This window comes from Silurus meridionalis, chromosome 16 (assembly GCF_014805685.1).
Source record: "Silurus meridionalis isolate SWU-2019-XX chromosome 16, ASM1480568v1, whole genome shotgun sequence".
NCBI classification, from domain to species: Eukaryota; Metazoa; Chordata; class Actinopteri; order Siluriformes; family Siluridae; genus Silurus; species Silurus meridionalis.
The window spans coordinates 3,162,501-3,182,500 of record NC_060899.1 but is presented as its reverse complement, the minus strand read 5'-3'; the positions used below and the strand labels follow the sequence as shown (position 1 = coordinate 3,182,500).

Sequence of the window (20,000 nt, the reverse complement as noted above, 5' to 3'; positions counted from 1 at the left end):
GTCCAGTTTCCTCACATGGTAAATTACCTATTAGTGCATAATTGCTAGCTTTCTGTTACTCTTAGTTACTCTTAGCCTAATGTAGCATGTTTAGACAATATTATTCTAAAAGAATAGTTTTGACTATCAATTATAATCAATAAAATAACTCAAACTAATTTATTTTATTTTATTGCAATAAATACAAATGGAATGTTTCTTTCAGTAAAAAAAAAATATGAACTATGTTAGCATTCTGGTAAACTGTATAGAATTAACCGGGCTAATTTTTTTAATAGAATTCTAATGCTAGTTCAACAAACATGCTAACATTGCTCAATGTGAATGAACTAAGAACATGCAGATTGTATAAGGCTAATTTGCTAGTTTCACCAAGGCTATAAAGATGTGTTACTTCGTAGGCTACACATATATAATTTATTAAAAAAATAAAATGAATATATAATATATTAAATGGCTATTTCAAATTGACTGCTTTCTTCTAACTATCTACTGGTTTTCTTTTAATGCTAGCCATGTTAGCATGATAGGGTTTTTATTCTGAGGAAAGTCTGTATTGTTTTTATATTTTGAACTTATTTTGTGAAAAACTCAGAAAATGCTTTGTGACTGTAAATATTGTGAAAAATTGCATCGTTTACAGTTGGAAAATTTAGACAAGTATATAAATAGATATAATCATGGCAAAGGAAAAACAAGAGTAATGTTCACAAATAGGACAGTATTTCTTCTTTTGTGGTACAACTGACGAAAAATAAAATAAAAAATGTATCATCTCTATAGCATCATGCTAATTTTGACCAAATGGTACCAGGTACTATTTGAAGGGTAATTTTAGCCCTAAATGTTGCTAATATTCATTTCTTTTCGACATCTAAAAAGGAAATTCGAGTACTTATGGGAATTGTGAGGTTTCTATTTAACTCTGACCGAACAAGTATCCAAGGAAATAATAAATTGCAGCTCATACATTTATTAATTGCTATGGCATGTTAAAAAAACAAACACAGCTTGAACTAGCCAGCAAGATAGCTCTGGCTAATATAAGCTAAACTACAATATATATATATATATATATATATATATATATATATATATATATATATATATATATATATATATATATATATATTTTTTTTCCTTTTTCTTTTTTTTTTTTTTTTTTTTTTTCTGTCCTGCTTTTTTACCAGGATGGGAAAACAATATGGATTTTAAACTATTTTTAACTTTTTGCTAATTTTCAGCTAATTGTTAATCATATTAGTATTTGGCTCATTGTAGAGTACCAGTTTAACCTTTTCTTTATACCAGGTGGCTATTACTTTCTTTTTATTTCTTCTTTTGCAATTTATACTGTAAAAATCAATGTTTGTTTTAGCGCATTTTACTGTACAATCACATGGTGCAAACTAAACAACTGTGAAAAAACTTTTCTGCTAACATGACAATCCAAAAAAATGTATTTATTCATTCAGCAACTCCTTTGTGGCCTCATCATTGATTTATTTTTTTTTATAAAAAAAAGAATAAAATCTGACTCCATCTAAATCTATAAAGCATTCTTTTATTTCTAGCGAACACTGTTGTACAGTCTCACAAGTTTGAAAAATATACAATTTTCATAGCTATACATTTATAAAGGAAAAAAATAACAATCCTCTCTTTTTTTTCCTCTGGAAAAATAACAAACACCACGAAAAAAAAAATGAAAAAAAAATGAAATTCTTTAAAAATAATAAAAAACAGAAAGGGAAAGAGTGTGCTTGATCAAGAACAAATACCCGTATCTGAGTTTAATTTTTTTTTTCAATATCTTATCCCCCCCCCCTCCTGCTTTGATATCGTACAGAAAAATAAAGAGAGTGGGGAAATATGGGGGGAAAATAAAAATTCGAAAGCACATCACGAGGTCAAGTGCACCCACATAAGCATCACATTCCAACATGTTATTAGCACCTTTAAACCCTTTCTCATGGAAAAACACCAACGGACAACCCACAGGAATCTTCTTCTCTTTGTTTTTTCTTTCTTTCCTCCTTTTTAGTGTTTTTTCCGTTTTTTTTTTTTTTTACCCACACATCGGACCGTAATGCTGCAGTGAACTCGCATTTGGACCTCGCACTGTGAAGCAAAAAATCTGTATACATTCACCTCGAGAGCCAAAGCTCGGTTAAGAAGCGTTAAAAAAAAAAAAAAAAACTGTTGCGGAAAAAAAAGTAACCATTAACGCTTGTCATCATATTTGTCATACTTTTTTTTGTAGCATATTCATATGTAACACCTGTATAATATAGAACTAATAATATAATTATATATCATTTTTTTCCCCCAATATCGATATTCAATATTTTTCCATTATAATACTGACTGAAAAGAGATACCCTGCAGAGAAAGTACACCGAAAAACAGACGTGGCAACAGGCGAGTTTGATTGTCTCAAAAGACTTAAAGTCAGACTGTGCATCACTAGCATTGCGTTGTTGTTGTTGTTGTTGCTGTTTTTCGTTTTTTTTTTTTTCTCCTTTTGTCCTTCTTTCCAAAACCCGTTTTACCTAATAAACACAAAAACACGTATGGCTCTTCCAAAGTAACCGTGGGGTCACGAATGATCTGTTTGAGTTCAAGTCCTCACATGACTCTGTGAACTCTCTGTGCAAATGTTCCACCAAGAAGTGTTTCAGAATGTCATCACTTCACAAACTCATTTTGTGTTTTTTTTTTTTTGTTCTGCTTCAGTTGTGGTGAATATGATGGAAAAAACATTGGAAAATACGGTTATCTTTTGTTGTGACAAAAATCTGAGGTTTTGGTACAGTGTAAAGTTGATGGTTAATAATTTGACGTTTATATTGTTTGTTTCTTGAATTCGTGGAATGTGGAATGGGATGTTCAAAAATATGTACCAATTTTGTGCTTAGGTGTGCACAAACATTTATTAATACAGTGTAAACATATATTTTTTAGTTCAGGAAGCTAATCCTAGTAGCTTTAATACAGGAAGCTAATCCCACTTACTTTAGTTAATAGAGCTAATCCAGCAACTTTAGTTCATGGATCCAATCCCACTAACTTTAATTCAGGGAGATAATTCCACTAACTTTTGTTCATGAAGCGAATCCCAACTAATTTAGTTTAGGAGACTAACCCCAATAACTTTATTTCAGAAGGCTAATCCCAATCATTTTAGTTCGGGGAGCTAATCCGGTAATTTAAATTTAGGAAGCTGTTGTAGTTTAGCAAACATTTTGTAGCATTAATGTCATAAATTTTAAAAATGTCAAAATTTCCCTGACCAATCTGTATAGAATAATTGATGTAGTATAAATTTCATAAATTCATATAAAAAAAAAAAATACATTTTGCCAAATGATCCCACTGTATTTGAAGATATTTATATAACCGATGATGCTTTTGACTCATTATCAAATAGAAAGGGAAATACAGTACGTAAAATGCAAAACATTAAAATTTTTAATTTTAGTGCCATAAAATCAGTAGTTTTCAGGAAGTAAAACATCAAATGACCAGTGAAGTCACTCAGATTGCACCTTTTCATTGTCAAACCTTGGATTTATTTAACAATCCTGAAAAACTAAGGAATAATTGTTGATAAGTGATGAATTAAGAAGCACTTCTTGGTCGTGAACTCAGACTCACTGAGCACTTACTGCTGTCTCATTCGTTTACATCCTTGAGGTAAATCTGTGCAGCTCCTATTTTCTTCATGTAACTCGGGGGCAGACCAGCGTCTCTTGCGGGAGCGTGGCTTATCCTGGATCTCCCGCCGGGAATCAGACAGAAGTGATGGGGCAAGAGGCGGAGCCGTTCTGTCAGATCTGTGTGTGCTAGTCTCTGATCCTGCAGAAATACGACTGCATGAGTCTTGTTGCAGCGAGGCGGGCATCTGGATTGACGAGGTGATTGGTGGGGGTAACGAGGTCAACAACGGGGTTGATGAGGTCAGTGTCGAGGTCACTGAAGAGGCTGAGGTGGCCACTGGAGTCAGTGACTTGGGCATTGTTGTCAGGGTTGTTGCTGTTGTTGGGGGCACCGAGGTTGGCGTGGGGGTTAAAGCCAGGCAGACATCTCCTGGACTGAGCTGGCGACAGTGGAGGCCGTAGAGCTCGGCGCTCCTCTGAGGACTGCATGAAGACCAGCCTCTGTCCTGCACAAAAAATGGATACTCCTCCAAAACCGTGAGAAATTCCTGCCAAGAGAAATCATCAAATCAGCTCGCCTGGTACTTGAACAAAATTTTAAAACAATGAATTTTCAGTGACTTTTCATTCATTTTTCAAAGATATTTTTTTCCTGGGAATTTACAGTAAAAGCTAAAGTTAAAACCCCTTATCACAGGAGCATTATTCCCGAAACTTATACCCAGGTATTATACCTCATGAACAGCACAGGAAAATTAGTGCAGAAATCTAAACTCAGGGACTTTACCCATAAAACAGTCCAGGAACTTTATTTCAGGAATCTAAATTGCAGGAACTTTTGTTTAGGAACCTAAAGACAGAAACCTAATCCTCAGAATTTTAACAGTACAGGAACTAGTTCAGGAACCATAGCCGGGAAACTTTAACTCAAGAAACTTAGCCCAGAATAGAAATCGAAACCTTCCACTTTCACTTAGGAGCTTTAGTTTAAAAACATAAATACAGTAGCTGCAAGAATCTAGGCCAAGAAAAAATGAAAAAGCTGAACACATTTTAGGAACTTTTTTTAGCCAGAAACCAATTAAAAAAAATTTTTTTGTGCAGAAATTTAAATTTAAGAACCGAAGCCCAACAACTTTAGAAATATTAGCCCAGGAACTTTATTTTAGAAATCCAAGAAAAATAAATATTCTAGGAAGTTTAATTCGGGAATAAAAGCTAATCAATTTTAATTGGAAACTTAAGCATGGGAATTTTTCAGATTTCTGGCCTGTGCACCAATACCCTTCTTATAAATCTGTTAAAAACAAAGTGGTTAAATATGAATGCAAATTTTTTTTTTTATTACATGAACATTTCCATATGCTAAACTTTACCATTAATTTACCCAGTTTCCATGGGAATAAAGGGCAAAACTCTAATGTCTGATCAAACTCCAATCCCAGGCATATGACCCATCCCTTTAATTCTAATTCCCCCAGACTTGTAATCAAACCCACCTGTTCCTAATCAGCCTACAATCACTCCATATGAACAGTGATGTTTTTGCACACTTTTGTGTAAAAAAGGAATAATTTTAACATATTTTTTTTTGCTTTGCTTTGGGTTTCTATATTCAGTGATGGAAATGATGCATGTATAAATCAGTGTCATTTAAACAGAAGCACGATTTCAGTGCAGTATGTTGTCAAGATCCTTATTTAAAAAATGCAAATAATATACAGTGGAACCATGCTGAGGTTTCTCTATTAATCATTTACCCAGAGAAACCTAATTTGTCATTCTGAAATTGTAATGCATATATCTTTTTTTTACATGGTTCTATGTTCTTCACGTGTGGTTATACAGCACAAAAGGTGAATTATCGAGCTCTGTGACTGAACAAGTGAATTCAAGTAAACTTGAGACATATTTTGAGTAACGTGTGATCACACAAAAATGTGAGAAATAACCTTATGCTTTACACATGACAAAAAAAAAAGAATTAACAAATAAAAATGCATTTAGAAATCATTATAACTTCGATTTATTACATCAGAAGATAGTAATAAATTTATTGACATTACTGAAATGTGAAAACTGTGTTTTCTTCTAAAAAAGTTTTGCGTCCACACTAACAATTCCAATCATTTCCTAAAAGTTGTTCTTTCAAAAATCTGAAAAAAAAAAAACGATTATGCAACAATTGCGCATGAGCAAAACGTAAGAGGCTTCAATGTGTGTCATTTCCACCTTGCATTTATTTGCTTTCCAGCAATTTGAAACGCCACGCCAATTACTAACAATGCGTCATTGTTTTTAAAAGTCTCCAATTTCCTTCCATGTGGGGACAAAAAGGCCAAAACGGAAAGAAAAATATTAATTTTTAAATGGAAACTTTTTCGTGTGGTCATATCTAGAGATACATTGCAGCTCGAAAAGTTGGAAGGCGAACAAACCATAATTTATGAGTCTTTATAAGTTGGTGGCTTATCTGGTGTATCAGTGAAAACACGCTTACCCTATGGTATAGATTTTCTCGATAGTGCTATACTGGTATGCAAACTACTGACGAAATAACTATTCTAATAAATATATTTGTCTGTTTAAAATGCAACAAAAAAGTCTGCTATAGTTTAATCTTTTACCCCAAAATGTTCTTTGGCTGTTCCTGAAAGCCCCATAAGGAATTCTGTTGTACCTGAAACCAGAGATATTTCTTGAAAAGGTTTAACTCTTAGAACCCCCTGGACGAACCCTTAATGAGCATATAAAATAATTTAGACGTTTCTACCTATATACACTGGTTTAACAGTTAGGTTAATATTTGTCTGTCACTCACGTCTGGACTAACCTGAGTGTTGCGGTCAGTGAGCAAAACCTGCAGATGATTGAAGCCGTTATTGGGCCCAGGTGAGATGAGCAGGATGGTGCAGGTACTCAGGTGGAACTCTGGTGTGGTGTCAGCGCTGTGCAGGAAATCCTCTGTCTGTAGCTCTTCCACCCTTTTCAGACGGCCTCCGGCCAACTCAATAAGAGAACCCTTGACAAAATGAGGTAGGACTGCACTTGTTGGCGGGTCAGGACCACGGAGGACTGAAACAGAGGCTCGACAGGATCCTGGTAAAAGTTCTCGCTCCTGTTGGACCCCATGGTTATTGTGCTGACCATGAGGAGAGTGCTGGGAGTTCCTCAGAGGGGAAGGAGAACCTGAGGGATTGAAACTGGGGTATGCCTGAGGGTTGTGTTGAACCGAGGGGTACAGGGACCCCAAAGCATAGTAGATCTGAGCTCCTGGTTGGGAGGCAGTTAAAGCGGAAGGTTCATGAGGAGCCTTTGTCTTCCGTGTTTCCGAGGTGTGGGGAGTTGGAGGTTTTAAGATTGCCAGAGTGTCCCTGTCTGTATGGTGATGGAAGGAATGTGCATTAGGACCCGTCTGGGATGGAGATACCCTCCTTCTTTCGTGCCCGATCAGATCTTCCGGATTCCTCTTCCTTCCATTCGAGTGTGAACTGCCAACTCTGGATTGAGGGTCATTCCCACTTTCCGCCCTTCCACTCGATTCAGATCGAATACCTTGTCCATCGAGACCATTGGGTCTCCTGCTTGAGCACCTGAGCCTGCTTTCCAAGTGAAAATCATTCTGGTAGAATGGGGTTTGTGGAGAAAGGTGTGAGGGGGACGATGAAGGGTAGAGAGAGGAGCCATAGTCTCGCCGCGTATGCCCGAAATAGGGCCACATGTCCCTGGAATCGACTGCATAATTGCTCTTGTATGTAGGCATCGACATGGATGGATGCAAATCATGGGAATTGATTCCAGCTCGCAGCCAACGGGAGTGGTGAGGAAGTGGCTCTGTTTCACCTTCCGACCTTCGTCCACTTGATCGATCTCTCCAGGATGGTGAACCCGAGCCATGACGTTCTCTCACCTGACCAGAAAGGTAGTGGGGGAGAAGCGGTGAGTGGTATGGCAGCTGCCACGATAGGGAGAATGGAAGGGTATGAAGTGGAAGTGGGGGTGGAGGTGGAGGAGGTGGAAGCAGTTCTTTTTCACCACGTGGTTCACTCTCCCTCCCTTCGGAAAGGTGATGTCTCCTGGGTCGAAGTGGCGCTGGGTATTTGAACTCGTCCTCCGCGGGCCGCTGTTCTGACGAGCCTTGCCAGGTCTCGCGCTTTTTCGGGGGGAGGCTGGGATTCATGGGGTCTCCCCCAGGCCTGAGGGGCCAAAACTAGGTCACATGGGCTGATGGGGAGAACGAGGGGTCCGGATGGTGACAAGATTCTCGGCTGAACAGCATCACGCAAAAGATAGCAATTCACTCGGACCTGCGCTCAGAATTGCTCACCTGAGAAAGAGAAAGAAAAGAGAACGAGTGAGTTTTATTTGTTTCAATATATGATATGTCTCAGAAACCACATAAGCTAGTCTGCACGTCTCCATATCAGATTGAATGCGATGAATCTAGAAATGAGGTGTTCCACAAAAAAAAACTCTTTGCACAAATCGTTTCTTGGCTTACTTGGCTGACATTTTGGGGGGAAAGGGAAGCAAACATATCGTACATATACACAGTCATACGAATGTCACGGGTTACAAGTGCTGTAGGTTTCCCTGACAGTGATTATTATGTGGTCACTTCTTAGTGTCGCAGATCTAAAGCTCTGGTGTGGTGAGGGATTTTAATGAAACACTTTCCATCCAGAGTTTGCAATGTGAGACGAAGAGTGCAAGAGTGTCAGATAGATAGATGGATAGGGGGAAAGACAGAGTGTATCGTGAAAATAAAGTGGCCAAAAAAACGATCTAGACCATACTTGAGCCTCTGAACAGATCTAAATATAACTTCCATGTGATTCCCACAACAACAATGTGCTAACAAACACTCAGATCCATACCTGACACAACACACACACACACACACACACACACACACACACACACACTACAGGAGGCAATATGCCTGCTCTTCTTCGAGGAAAAATGCAGATAAGTTTTTTTCAGATCGTTTCTTCAGCAAAGTGGGAATCCGACAAGTCGTCACCATCCGCGGGAACACTTCACACATTTCACACACAGACGCACACCCTTCACAGACACCGTGTACACACACACACACACACACACACACTTCACACCATTGGGTCCAGCTGTCAGTCACCGTTACCGTAGCGATTGAACGGGCTGCTCACCACCCACCCTTGATTGCCATAAGCTCGCCACAGGGTGTGCGGGGGAGTTTGCGCGAAATGAGAGAGAGAAAGAAAGACAGAAAGAGAGAGAGAGAGAGAGAGAGAGAGAGAGAGAGAGAGAGAGAAAACCAGAATGGGTAGAAATGACAAAGATGGAATGTAAAAAGAAAAAAAAAAGATGGTAGCAGAAGAGCAAAGGGTACATGCACGAAGAGAAGGAGCCGGAGTGGTGTGAACGAGAGAGAGAGAATGAAAGAGATGGATTAAAAGGATGGAGAAAGACAAAGGCTAAAAGAGAAAGCTGGGAGAGATAGATAGATAAATGAGAAAGCTAAGAGAGAGGGAAAGTCAGACAGGGAAAGAGTTGTGTTTATATTTTATTGCTTAGTGTGTATGTCTGTCTGTATGTATGTGTGTGTCTGTGTGTGTGAATGTGTGTGGGAGTTTCTCTAATGTCTCTAAATTAAACTCTCTGATGTTTCGACGCCACATCTGCTCCTCCGTCTACAGCTCCGCCGCTGTCGCCATGGAAACTGAGTCCATACATTCAAGAGAGTGTGTGAGAGGAGGTTACACGGGGATACAAGTTTGAGACACACAACACACACTCTTCCATTCAACACTCTAAAGTTCGACTCAATAAACTAGCGACAGTGAGCAAGTCCAGCATTTGTAATAAGTGATATAGCTTTCACTCACCGGTCACTTTATTATTCACACACACTCCTGCTCATTCATGCAATCCACCAACCATGTGGCGGCAACTCAGTATACAAAATCGTCAATAGGCCACCAACTTTGGGGATTTTTTTCTTTATCAAGCATCAAACTGAAGGAAACATTTCCTCTTACTGACTTTCAGAAACTGTGATTTTCATCCAGAGCAGTCTCTGGTAGAGGTTATAGAAACCGGTATGAAAAACACGAAACATCTAGCAGGTGAAAGTTGCATACATGTGAATGTGGAAAGTTGTTTATGAGGTCAGAGGAGAATGGCCGGTGTGGTTCGAGCTGACAGGAAGGAACTGTAGTAACTTAAATAACCACGCTGTAGGAGGCACACAATTGTATATGATGTCTTTGAATATAGTAGAAATAGGAGGCCCAAACCTGTTGTATATATATATATATATATATATATATATATATATATATATATATATATATATATATATACACAAAAGTGAGTACACCCCTCACATTACAGCAACCATTTTAGTATCTTCTCGAGGAACAATATTATAGAAATTAAACTTGGCTATAGTTTAGTCAATGTGGAGCTTGTATAGCAGCACAGATTTGATGTCCTCTGAAAATGTGAGTACACCTCAAGGGATAATAGCTCTTCATCATTTAACCATGCAAAGCCACATGTCCTATTCATCATGTTCATGTTTTTGTCTGCTTGACAGGAACATACACCATACACCATACATATATTTGTGTATTTTGTATTAGTGCAGGTGCTTTGAGTACAATTCCCTCATACTAACCACTGGATGTTCAACTTGCACTTATTGTAAAGAGTCTCTAAGGATTTAAGAATTAGAATTGTTGCTCTCCAAAAGATCTGTAACATCTTCTTGTGCTGTGTGTCAGATGCAGAAGTTGCATCAAAAAGATATAGACGTATGAGTGCTCCAGCATTGCTTTAGAGGTTGCAACAAGTCAGTGTGCATGGCTGTCATCCCAGAAGGAAGCCTCTTCTGAAACTGGCTCACAAGAAAGCCTGCAAACAGTTTTCTGAAGACAATCTGTCCAAGAGCATGAATTACTGGAACCATGTCCTGTGTTCTGATAAAACTAAGATAAACTTGTTTGGCTCAGATGGTGTCCAGCATGTGTGGCGACTCCCTGGTGAGGGGAACCATGAAAATTGTGTTTTGCCTACAGTCAACCAGGGTAGTGGTCACATCGTGGTCTGGGGCTGCATGAGTGCTGCTGGTACTGGGGAGCCACGGTTTATTGAGGGAAACATGGATTCCAAAATGTACTGTGACATTCTGAAGCAGAACATGATGCCCTCCCTTCAAATATTCGGCTAAATGTCAGTTTCCAACTGCCTTGCTGAGTGTGAAGGTGATGAAGTGGCCAAGTATGTCTCCAGACCTAAAACCTATTGAGCACCTGTGGGGTATCCTCAAGCAAAAGGTGAAGAAGTGCTATGTCTAACATCCAGCAGCTCCGTGATGTCATTATGGAAGAGGATCCCAGCAACAACCCTTGCAGCGCTGGTGAATTCCATGCACAGGAGGATTAAGACAGTGCTGGATAACAACGGTGTTCACACAAAATATTCACACTTTGGACACAGTTTTTAACATGTTCACTTAGGGTGTACCTGATTGTCATGAGTTAACTTGTGATTAATCGCAACTTATTTACACATTTTTATCTGTTCTAAATGTAGATAAAATTAATACTTTTCAAGTCAAGTCAAGTTTATTTCTACTGCGCTTTTCACAACAGACATTTTCTCAAAGCAGCTTTACAGAATTTAAAACGATGTGTGTTTATCCCTGATGAGCAGCCATGGCAACTGTGGTGAAGGAAAAACTCCCTTAGATGAGGAAGAAACCTTGAGAGGAACCAGACTCAAAAGGGGAACCCATCCTCATTTGGTTGACATCAAGACTGTGATTATAGTCTTTAAACAATACAGACACAGGAGAGTGAGAACTAACATGAGCACTGGAGTGTGAGATTATGAGTAATGATCTTTCTACAGTCTTTTACAGTCATTTGAGATTATGAAACCAGGAGCTACTGAGCAACTCATAAAATAGCTCAACATTTGCGATCATCATAGATCCAACACCAGCTTCTCTAGTTTTCAATACTCTAATCAATATGTGCATGGACAAATATGAATGCTTTATGCAAATGTATGTTTATTATTAGTGAAACTAAACTCAACATAGAGCATGAAGGCAAAATATTCTTGTACATTTTTTAAATTAATTATGTAAATTATCGGTAGGAGAACGCTGAGGATGGAGCCGAGAGGAAAGGAGGAAAAGAGAAAGACCAAGGAGGAGTTTTATGGAAGTGGTGAGGGAAGACATGCAAGTAGTTGGTTTAAAAAAGGGCAGATGTAGAGGACAGGGGGTTTTGGAGACGGATGATCCGGTGTAGAGACCACTAATGGGAGAAGCCGAAAGAAGAAAATTCACATCACGCCGGATTTTGGTGCTTGATTTGAGACTTGGCCCATCGGTAACATAAATGTTTAGTAATTAAAAAGAATTTTTCAGTATTTTTCAGTTTATTTTTTATATCTGACTAAAAAAAGGACTTTGTGAATAAATGTGTGTTGCATTGAAGGTTGTAAGTTTGCCTCTTTTATATTGATTTTTCTATATTTTTAATAAAAATAGTCAAACAGAAATGCACTATTTATAAAAAACCTGAAATATGACATGTACATAAGTATTCAGAGCCTTTACTCAGTACTGTGTGCTTAGGGTTGTTTTCATGTAGGAGAACTTTCATCCCAGACTGAGGACCTGAGCTCTGTGGAACAGGTTTTTATTGAGGATATCTTTGTACTTTGCTTCATTCAGGTTCTGCTTAACACTGACCAGTCTCCTAGGCCCCGCTGCAGAAAAACAACATGGTGCTGCCACCACCGTCATGCTCCACATTGGGGATGGATTTGAGCAGGTCATGAGTGGTGCCTGGTTACCTCCTGAAAAAACATTTATAATGAGTTCAATCTTGGTTTCATCACAACAGAGAATCTTGTTCCACACAATCTAAGAGTCTTTCCGGTGCCTGTTGGCAAACTCCAAGTGGGCTTTCATGGGTTTTGCATTGAGGACATTACCATCAAGCCACTATGCTATAAAGCCCAGGGCTGTAGTGATGAATGTCCCATCTCCAAACCGGATCTCTTGAGCTCAGTCAGAGTGACTTGTGCACTTGGTCAACTCTTTTGCTAAGACACTTCCTCTGATTGATCAGTTTTGTTGGGTGACCAGCTCCTAAAAGGGTCCTGGTTGTGCCACACTTCTTTTATGTAAGAATTATGGAGGCTACATTGCTCTTGGAAATCTTCAGTGTAGCAGCAATTTTTTGTAGCATTCACCAGATCTGTGCTTTGTAACAATACTGTCTCTGATCTCTCATGGATTGTTTTTGCTCTTAAACATATTGTACTTGGTGAAGCCTTCTATAGAGAGGTGTGTGTCTTTCCAATTTGTGTCCAATCAATTTGATGTACCACAGGTGGATTCAATCAAGGTGTAGAAACATCTCAGCAAACGTTAAAAGAAATGGGAGGCACCTGAGCTAAATTTGTTGATGCAAAGGGTCTGAATACACACACACACGTGATATTTCGAATTTACAGACATTTCTAGAGATCTAGAATTCATTCTTGGGTACTGAGTGTAGATTAATTTAATGATATATATATATATATATATACATATGTATCATGTACATAGATTCCAAATTTGTACGTTAGCGGATTCAGTGTGTTGGCCGAATTTAGAATTTATAGTTAGATTTTAGCATTTAGCAGCAGGTGTTGGATGCGTACAATCGGAAAATTTAATTTGGAAAACAAGATATCTAGTTGATCAATCTCTGGAAAGTGTTACAAATGTTTGCTTTCACACACGCTTATACATCACATCAATTCAACAACACACACAAACACAGAGCTTTGATTTCGATCAAAGTAACCGCTGTTATTTTCAGAAATTAGTCAGAGAAACTGGATGTTCAGTTTTGGTCAGATTCAACCTTTATTTTGTGTTTCTCCTGAAACCTCATCCGACCGTCGAACAATCCTGAGCCTAACTATTGTCTATCATACTTCGACATCTGAACTTACAGTACATGAATTTAAAAAAAAATTTTAAAAGTCATTGTCACTATCAATTTTCTTTGCGAGAAGAAAATGTCACGTACATCAAAATTGGGAAGGCTGTAAAAGTAAAAATGGTTAATTAAATAAGAAGGTGTTTTGGTTCTACAATCATTTCAGGAGTGAAAATGCGCAGCGCTTTCTTGTAATGAATATGAGTAAAGCCCCGGTGAACGCAGTCATATTTCCGCTCGGGCTTTTCTATTTTTGGCCTCGTTTTATTCCCCTATTTATGGCAGAGCTTTTTTCCTGCTCGAACCAGAGGGCTGATGGGTAAAAAGCAGCGCTCGCTGCTACAAACGGCCTGCTCTTTCATAAATAAATATTTCATCATAGGTATCGAGTCACGATAATAAAGTGTAGTTTTACTATATAATGAAACAGATTGAGGTTTGTGACGGTAAGTGAGGTTGTACACGGATAGATGGACGGAAAGATAGAATTTCAAACAGCTTGAAAATATACTGTAGTAAACATACTTTCTTTTGGATGCTCCATGGGTGAAGTTACTACCATGAACATACAGTATTTATATATTTTGATATATACATATAAATTCATCATTGATTTTATTCTTATATAATAATTGATGCATTCTTTGATAATGTTGCACCAAAAAAAAGTGTCATTATCTGTACTCTTTTGACCAAAAGAATTGGGACACCCGACTTTTCCAGCCACATGTTGTTCTTCCCCAAAGTTTTACCACAAAGTTGGGGGCACCATGAAATCTTTACTAAGAAATGTCTTCTCCACTTGAACTAGGAGACCCAAACCTGTTCTAGCATGACAATGCTCATATACACAATGCCAGCTTCATGAAGATTTACATGGGTTAGTGTGGAAGATCTCCTGATATTGAACACCTTTGGGATAAATTTGAATGCTGATTGCACCCCAGTCCTCTTTACCTCACCTGACTTTACTAAAAGTCTTGGGCTTTAGTAAAGTCAACGATTTGGGAAGTTAATGCTCAGGGTTACTGGAAAATCAGGGGTTCAATCGCGAGTATCAACAAGCTGACACTTTTGGGCTCTTGAGTAAAGCCCTAAACCTTCTGTCTATAAGGGGCTTTGTATCATAGCTGACCCTGCACACTGACCCAAGCTTCCTAACATATCTGGGATATGCAAAGAAAGAATTTCACTGTGCTGTTACATGTGACAAGTATAAAATCCTCTAAAAGCACAATTTTGTGGCTAAATAACCACAAAATGTTGTGGAACATATTCCCAGAAGAGTGGAGGTTATTCCAACATCAAAGGGGGATTAAATATGGAATGGGATGTTTAGAAAAAATCTGAAATCTTATGGTTCACAAACCTTTGTCCATATAGTGTATATGACATTTGTATGTATTTTAAAGTGATACAATACAGTATATGTACAGTCCTTTGGTATTAAATGTGTATTTTGTTTTTGCGTATTTTCTCTACTTTGCTGCAAAAGTTCTCATGCTCTCTTTTGCAAAAAGACTCTTTTCTTCAGCAAAGTTTTCTCACCGACTTCTACTTCACCCGGCTCCTGACTAGAACTTTCCTATCACGTGCTAGCAGCGTATGGGAATCACCCTCATTTCCAGCAGCTCTAAATCTGAACCGTGTGAGTGAGAGGTGTGCGATATTTCCCGAAGACTAAAAGTGAAGGTGTTAAAATCGCTGCAGTGTGTCAGTGTGACACTTGGCTTTGTCGATTAAAAAAAAAAAGGCAAAAGAAGCCGATTTTCAAAGCTGCTGTCTGTACTCATCTACTAGACACATCGATTTTCCTGGCTGCCTGAAAGGACAGTCAGAGCTGCTCGACAGACATTTTATTCCCCACTAATGGGAGTCCTTGTGGGACTCCTATGGGCTGCTTTATGTCTGAACAGAGACGTTTAGATTAATCGGGTCTCATTCACGATTTTGCAAACCTACCGTTCTGTATTCATCGTATAGACAAAAGTTTGTGGACACCTGACCATAGAATGGGTACAGTATGTACTTCTTTTTGAACATCCCATTCCACAAATAGTCTGATAAAAACCCCCACTCTTCTGGAAAGATGTTCCACTATATTTTGTGGCGATTTCTTTGAGATTCGTTCATCCACAATGGTGTTAGTAAACTCAGGTACTGATGTTGGTTGATGTAAGGAGACCTGGGGTGCAGTCAGCATTCACAATTACTCCACAGGTCTTTAATAGGGCTTGAGCTCAATAGCAAGAGATTTTCTATTTCAACCCGTGGAAAGCATATCTCTCTCTGTGCACAGGATTCCATTTATGCAGCATATTTGGGTCATCATTTCTATTTGCCACTCAAGGGCTTTATTTCTATCTGGATCACTTTGATCGAGTGTGAGATCCTCTACTGTTTCCTGAGAAAGTCCAAGTTACCCATGTGTAACAACATATGACCTTCGACCTGCGTCTTTGAATTACAGTTTTTATTTTTTATTGAAAGACGAAAAGGTGGAGTTGTTGCGAGTGTTGTTGCAATTCAAACCAAGAGCACTCAAGAACCTAAAAAAGTGACAGAATACACACTACAAATTCAATACCTTGAAACCGCATGTGTGTATTTTGCTTAATTCTTCAACTGTGCATACATGCAATCAAATTGCTCTGAACATTTCTGGAAGATGCTTTTGAACAAAAGTTTATACAAATTTATAATAATTTGTGTTTAAAAAGGCTTTTAAAGGCTTAAAAAAAGACATAAAAAAATCATAGCTCTATGAAAAGTGTTTTAAATGGGTTGGAGTGAAAGAGCTCCTGATATAGAGATCTGACCCTATTGGAACCCCAGGTCTTCTCACCTCACCTATATCAGTACCTGACTTTACTAACACCATTGTGGATGAAAGAGTCTCAAAGAAATCTCCACAAAATATAGTGGAACATCTTCCTAAAAGAGTCTACGTTATAATACCAGCAAACTGGGATAAAATATGGAATGGAGTTCTCAAAAAGCACATATGAATATTTAACCAGCATAAAATAAAAAAATAAGATCTAAAAAAAAAATCATATTACGTATTAATGCATGAACCATCTCCCGTTCTCTGCTCTGTTCCTAGCTGTTACTTTTATGTGACAAAATCAGTCTATATACCCTTTCTAGTGCACTAAATACTTTATAATTGCCAAAATATTATATAAAAAATACACAAATGGCCTTAATAAAAAAGATGTCATATATATATATATATATATATATATATATATATATATATATATATATATATATATATATGTATGTATGCATGTAATGATGTGTAAAAGTCAAATTACTTCCTGTTGTTGCAAATGCTATAGCTGCCATAAACGAGTCGTTCCTTCACCTCTCTGTCTCTTTTTATTCTCTCTCTGCTCAAATTTCAAGCAGGTCATGTGACCACACCAACTCCTCTGTTCTGAAAAACGTTGTGTGGGGAAAAAAAAAACGAAAGCTACAACTTTACCTCTGACACTGGAGACTCCTTCCATAAATACACATATACATTGCCATCGAATAGAAGTGTTTTATTGTCGGAGATTCGAACTTTCTGTTTTAGGGTTTCTGGTTTCTTTCTTTCCTCTGTTTTCCTGTTTCAAGTTCTACTTTCAAGTGTAGCAGACAAGCGAGACAGGTCACATGATGGAGATAAACTAGATGGACAAAGGTTTTTCGACACCATAAGATTTGTATGCACTTTTTTCGTCGTTATTTATTGTTATAATAACCTCTTTTTGATTCTGTGAAGATTTGTGAGACTCATTCAGCCACAAGAGTGTAAAGTCAGGTACTGATGTAGGTGAGGTGAGGAGGTCTGGGGTGCAGTCAGCATTCAGATTCATCAGGTGAAATAGGGTTTATAGCAGGAGATCTTCCACATTTTCCAACCCATGTAAAGCATATCTTCATAGAGCTGGTTTTATGCACAGGGGCATTCCCTTGCTGGAACAAATTTGGGTCTCCAAGTTCAAGTAAAATGTAAATTTTATGGAACAACATCCAAAGACACCTTATACAGTTTGTGGTAACAGTCTGGGGAAGAAACACATCAGGCTAGAAAAACAATCCGGTGTCACAAATCTTTTGTACACATTGTCTAGGTAAATATTTCTGGACAATAAATACATGTAGATAATAGAGATGGGAAAAACTTATTGATTATAAAGAACATTGAGTTTCATGCTTGAAATATTGTCTATAAACCATCTAAATCTGTATTCTACATAGAAATCCATGAAAAACAAAAAACATTTGTGATATTTAAGATCTTTTTTATATACATTTTTCATTTAAATTTATCAAGCATAATAAAATGACAATTTCCTTTCACTGAAATTGCACAATATACGTGCCTGGAAAATCAGTTAAGATTCTTTGTTCATTAAACAAAATTGTTAAATTATTAAAATGCAAAAAAAGTGCAGCGTATTTATTTCGAGCAGTTTTGTCACCAGGGCAAAGCAACACAATGAGAACATTGTAGGAAATAAAAACATTTCAGAAATGTGTGTTTTTATTCTAATTGGTGACGTTTTACTGGAGTTCCAGGAAAATAAAATTCGGGCAATAAAATTAATAATGTATTCACCCAATACTGCTTTAATAATAAAGGTTGAAGGTAATAATGCAGTGTTTTAAGAGGAAAAAAAGGTCAAAATGGGGATAAAATACTACAATACACTACAGAAATGAATAAAGTATATATATATATATATATAATTACTTAATTACTTCAAAACTGAATTGCGAGGTTTTAACAGATTATCAAACTTTAAGGTACATCAATATAGGTCGAACATATTATAAGATAGATAGATAGATAGATAGATAGATAGATAGATAGATAGATAGATAGATAGATAGATAGATAGATAGATAGATAGATAGATAGATAGATAGATAGATAGAGAACAAAGTTTTTCACAAACAGGATATAATCAGAATTTACCTACAAAAAACTGATGATGATATACAGTACATAGAGTGCAAGTGTGTGTCTGTATGGGTGTGTGTGTGTGTCTGAGAGAGAGAGAGAGAGAGAGAGAGAGAGAGAGAGTGTATTTTCCCATCCGAGTGCTGATATGGTGTGACTGACCTTTGAGTGGGCAGAGCAGCTATCCGAGCAGTGGCTAAAATTCTCCGAGTGTGTAACGCGCTTACAGATCCCACTTTGCTTCCCCACACACACACAAACACAGAGTGATGACAACACAATCACACCAACACTCAAACACACCGATACAGACACAACTAAGGAGTCACAAGACGCTGAGAGCCTGCAAAGAGAGTGAGCGAATATGTGTGTGTGTGTGTGTGTGTGTGTGTGTGTGTGTGTGTGTGTACACAGCTAAGGAAATGAGTAATATCTTGCCATGCAACAGCAGACCAGTTGCTGCTCTCGCCCACTCGTCTTACTCACTGAGAAACACACACACACACACACACACACATATACACTTGTACTAAGTGGCTGTAGATCACATGGACTCTAACGCACGTGCACACACACACACACACACACACACACACACACACACAAGATGAATACTCTGTAGGAGATACAGCAAGAAAAGGAAGATGATCGAGATTAAGTGAAAGAAGAGATGGAGAGAGTGAGAGAAAGAGAGAGTGAGAAGGAAAGAGAAAGAGAGAGAGAGAGAGAGAGAGAAAGAGAACGAAAGAAAGATGAAGATTCATCCTACACAAACTGACTCAAATCAAAACTCTGCATCTCCAACTCTATCTCTCTCTCTCTTTCACACACACACACACACACACACACACACACACACACACACACACACACCACTACACCACACACTTCTCATTTCTCTTTGACTCATATTCCATTCAGGTGCAACGTCAGCACTGTGACAAGAACATTAGCGCCATTTTATGTGCTTAAATAAACCAACGAAAAATCTTATTTTTTGTGTGTTGAAAATGAAAAGCAAATTAAATAAATACGTTTAAAAGCTTTTTATTTTACTTATAATATAAAATATTTAAAAAAATACACCACTTTCTTGCCATCTTATTTTCTGACTTGGAGTTCTTCAGGTTTGTGGGACTCCTCAACAACTTGTAGAAGATGTAGAAGAGCCGATCAACCATCGGTGTGTAATCCATTAGCGGCTTCATTTGACATTCTGTCTTTGCTTTGGGAGGTTTCTTTTCTTCACATTTTACATTTGGTATTGTGAGATTGTGATGTAATTTATCCAGTGGTGTAAAGTATTTAAGTAAATGTACTTTGCTACATTACTAAATTACTTATAGGACTTTTTTGGCTACTTTTCAGTTTTATTGTGTATCAAAG

The 20,000-nt window shown here is 37.7% G+C and overlaps 2 protein-coding genes across 6 annotated transcripts in view; one reads left to right on the top strand and one right to left on the bottom strand.

Moving 5' to 3' along the window:
• The window catches only part of irf10 (interferon regulatory factor 10), a 12,279-nt gene extending 11,501 nt beyond the window's left edge, over nucleotides 1-778 (top strand). The window contains exon 9 of the mRNA XM_046869321.1: nucleotides 1-778. This exon is cut by the window's left edge and continues 441 nt beyond it. The gene's annotated coding sequence lies outside the window, so the exon portion shown is untranslated.
• A 766-nt stretch (nucleotides 779-1,544) lies between these two features.
• The window catches only part of zmp:0000000926 (ataxin-1), a 44,961-nt gene continuing 26,505 nt past the window's right edge, over nucleotides 1,545-20,000 (bottom strand). For 2 of the 5 annotated variants that reach the window (XM_046870117.1, XM_046870118.1), the window contains 2 exons: nucleotides 6,493-7,986; nucleotides 1,545-4,207 (listed from right to left, as the gene is read on the bottom strand). In XM_046870117.1, the coding sequence (XP_046726073.1) occupies nucleotides 3,665-4,207; nucleotides 6,493-7,839 (1,890 nt within the window). In that variant the 5' untranslated portion in view covers nucleotides 7,840-7,986 and the 3' untranslated portion in view covers nucleotides 1,545-3,664. Of the gene's footprint in view, nucleotides 4,208-6,492; nucleotides 7,987-12,411; nucleotides 12,519-18,776; nucleotides 19,091-20,000 lie in introns of those variants that run through there. The other 3 variants (XM_046870121.1, XM_046870120.1, XM_046870119.1) reach the window with 3 other exon arrangements.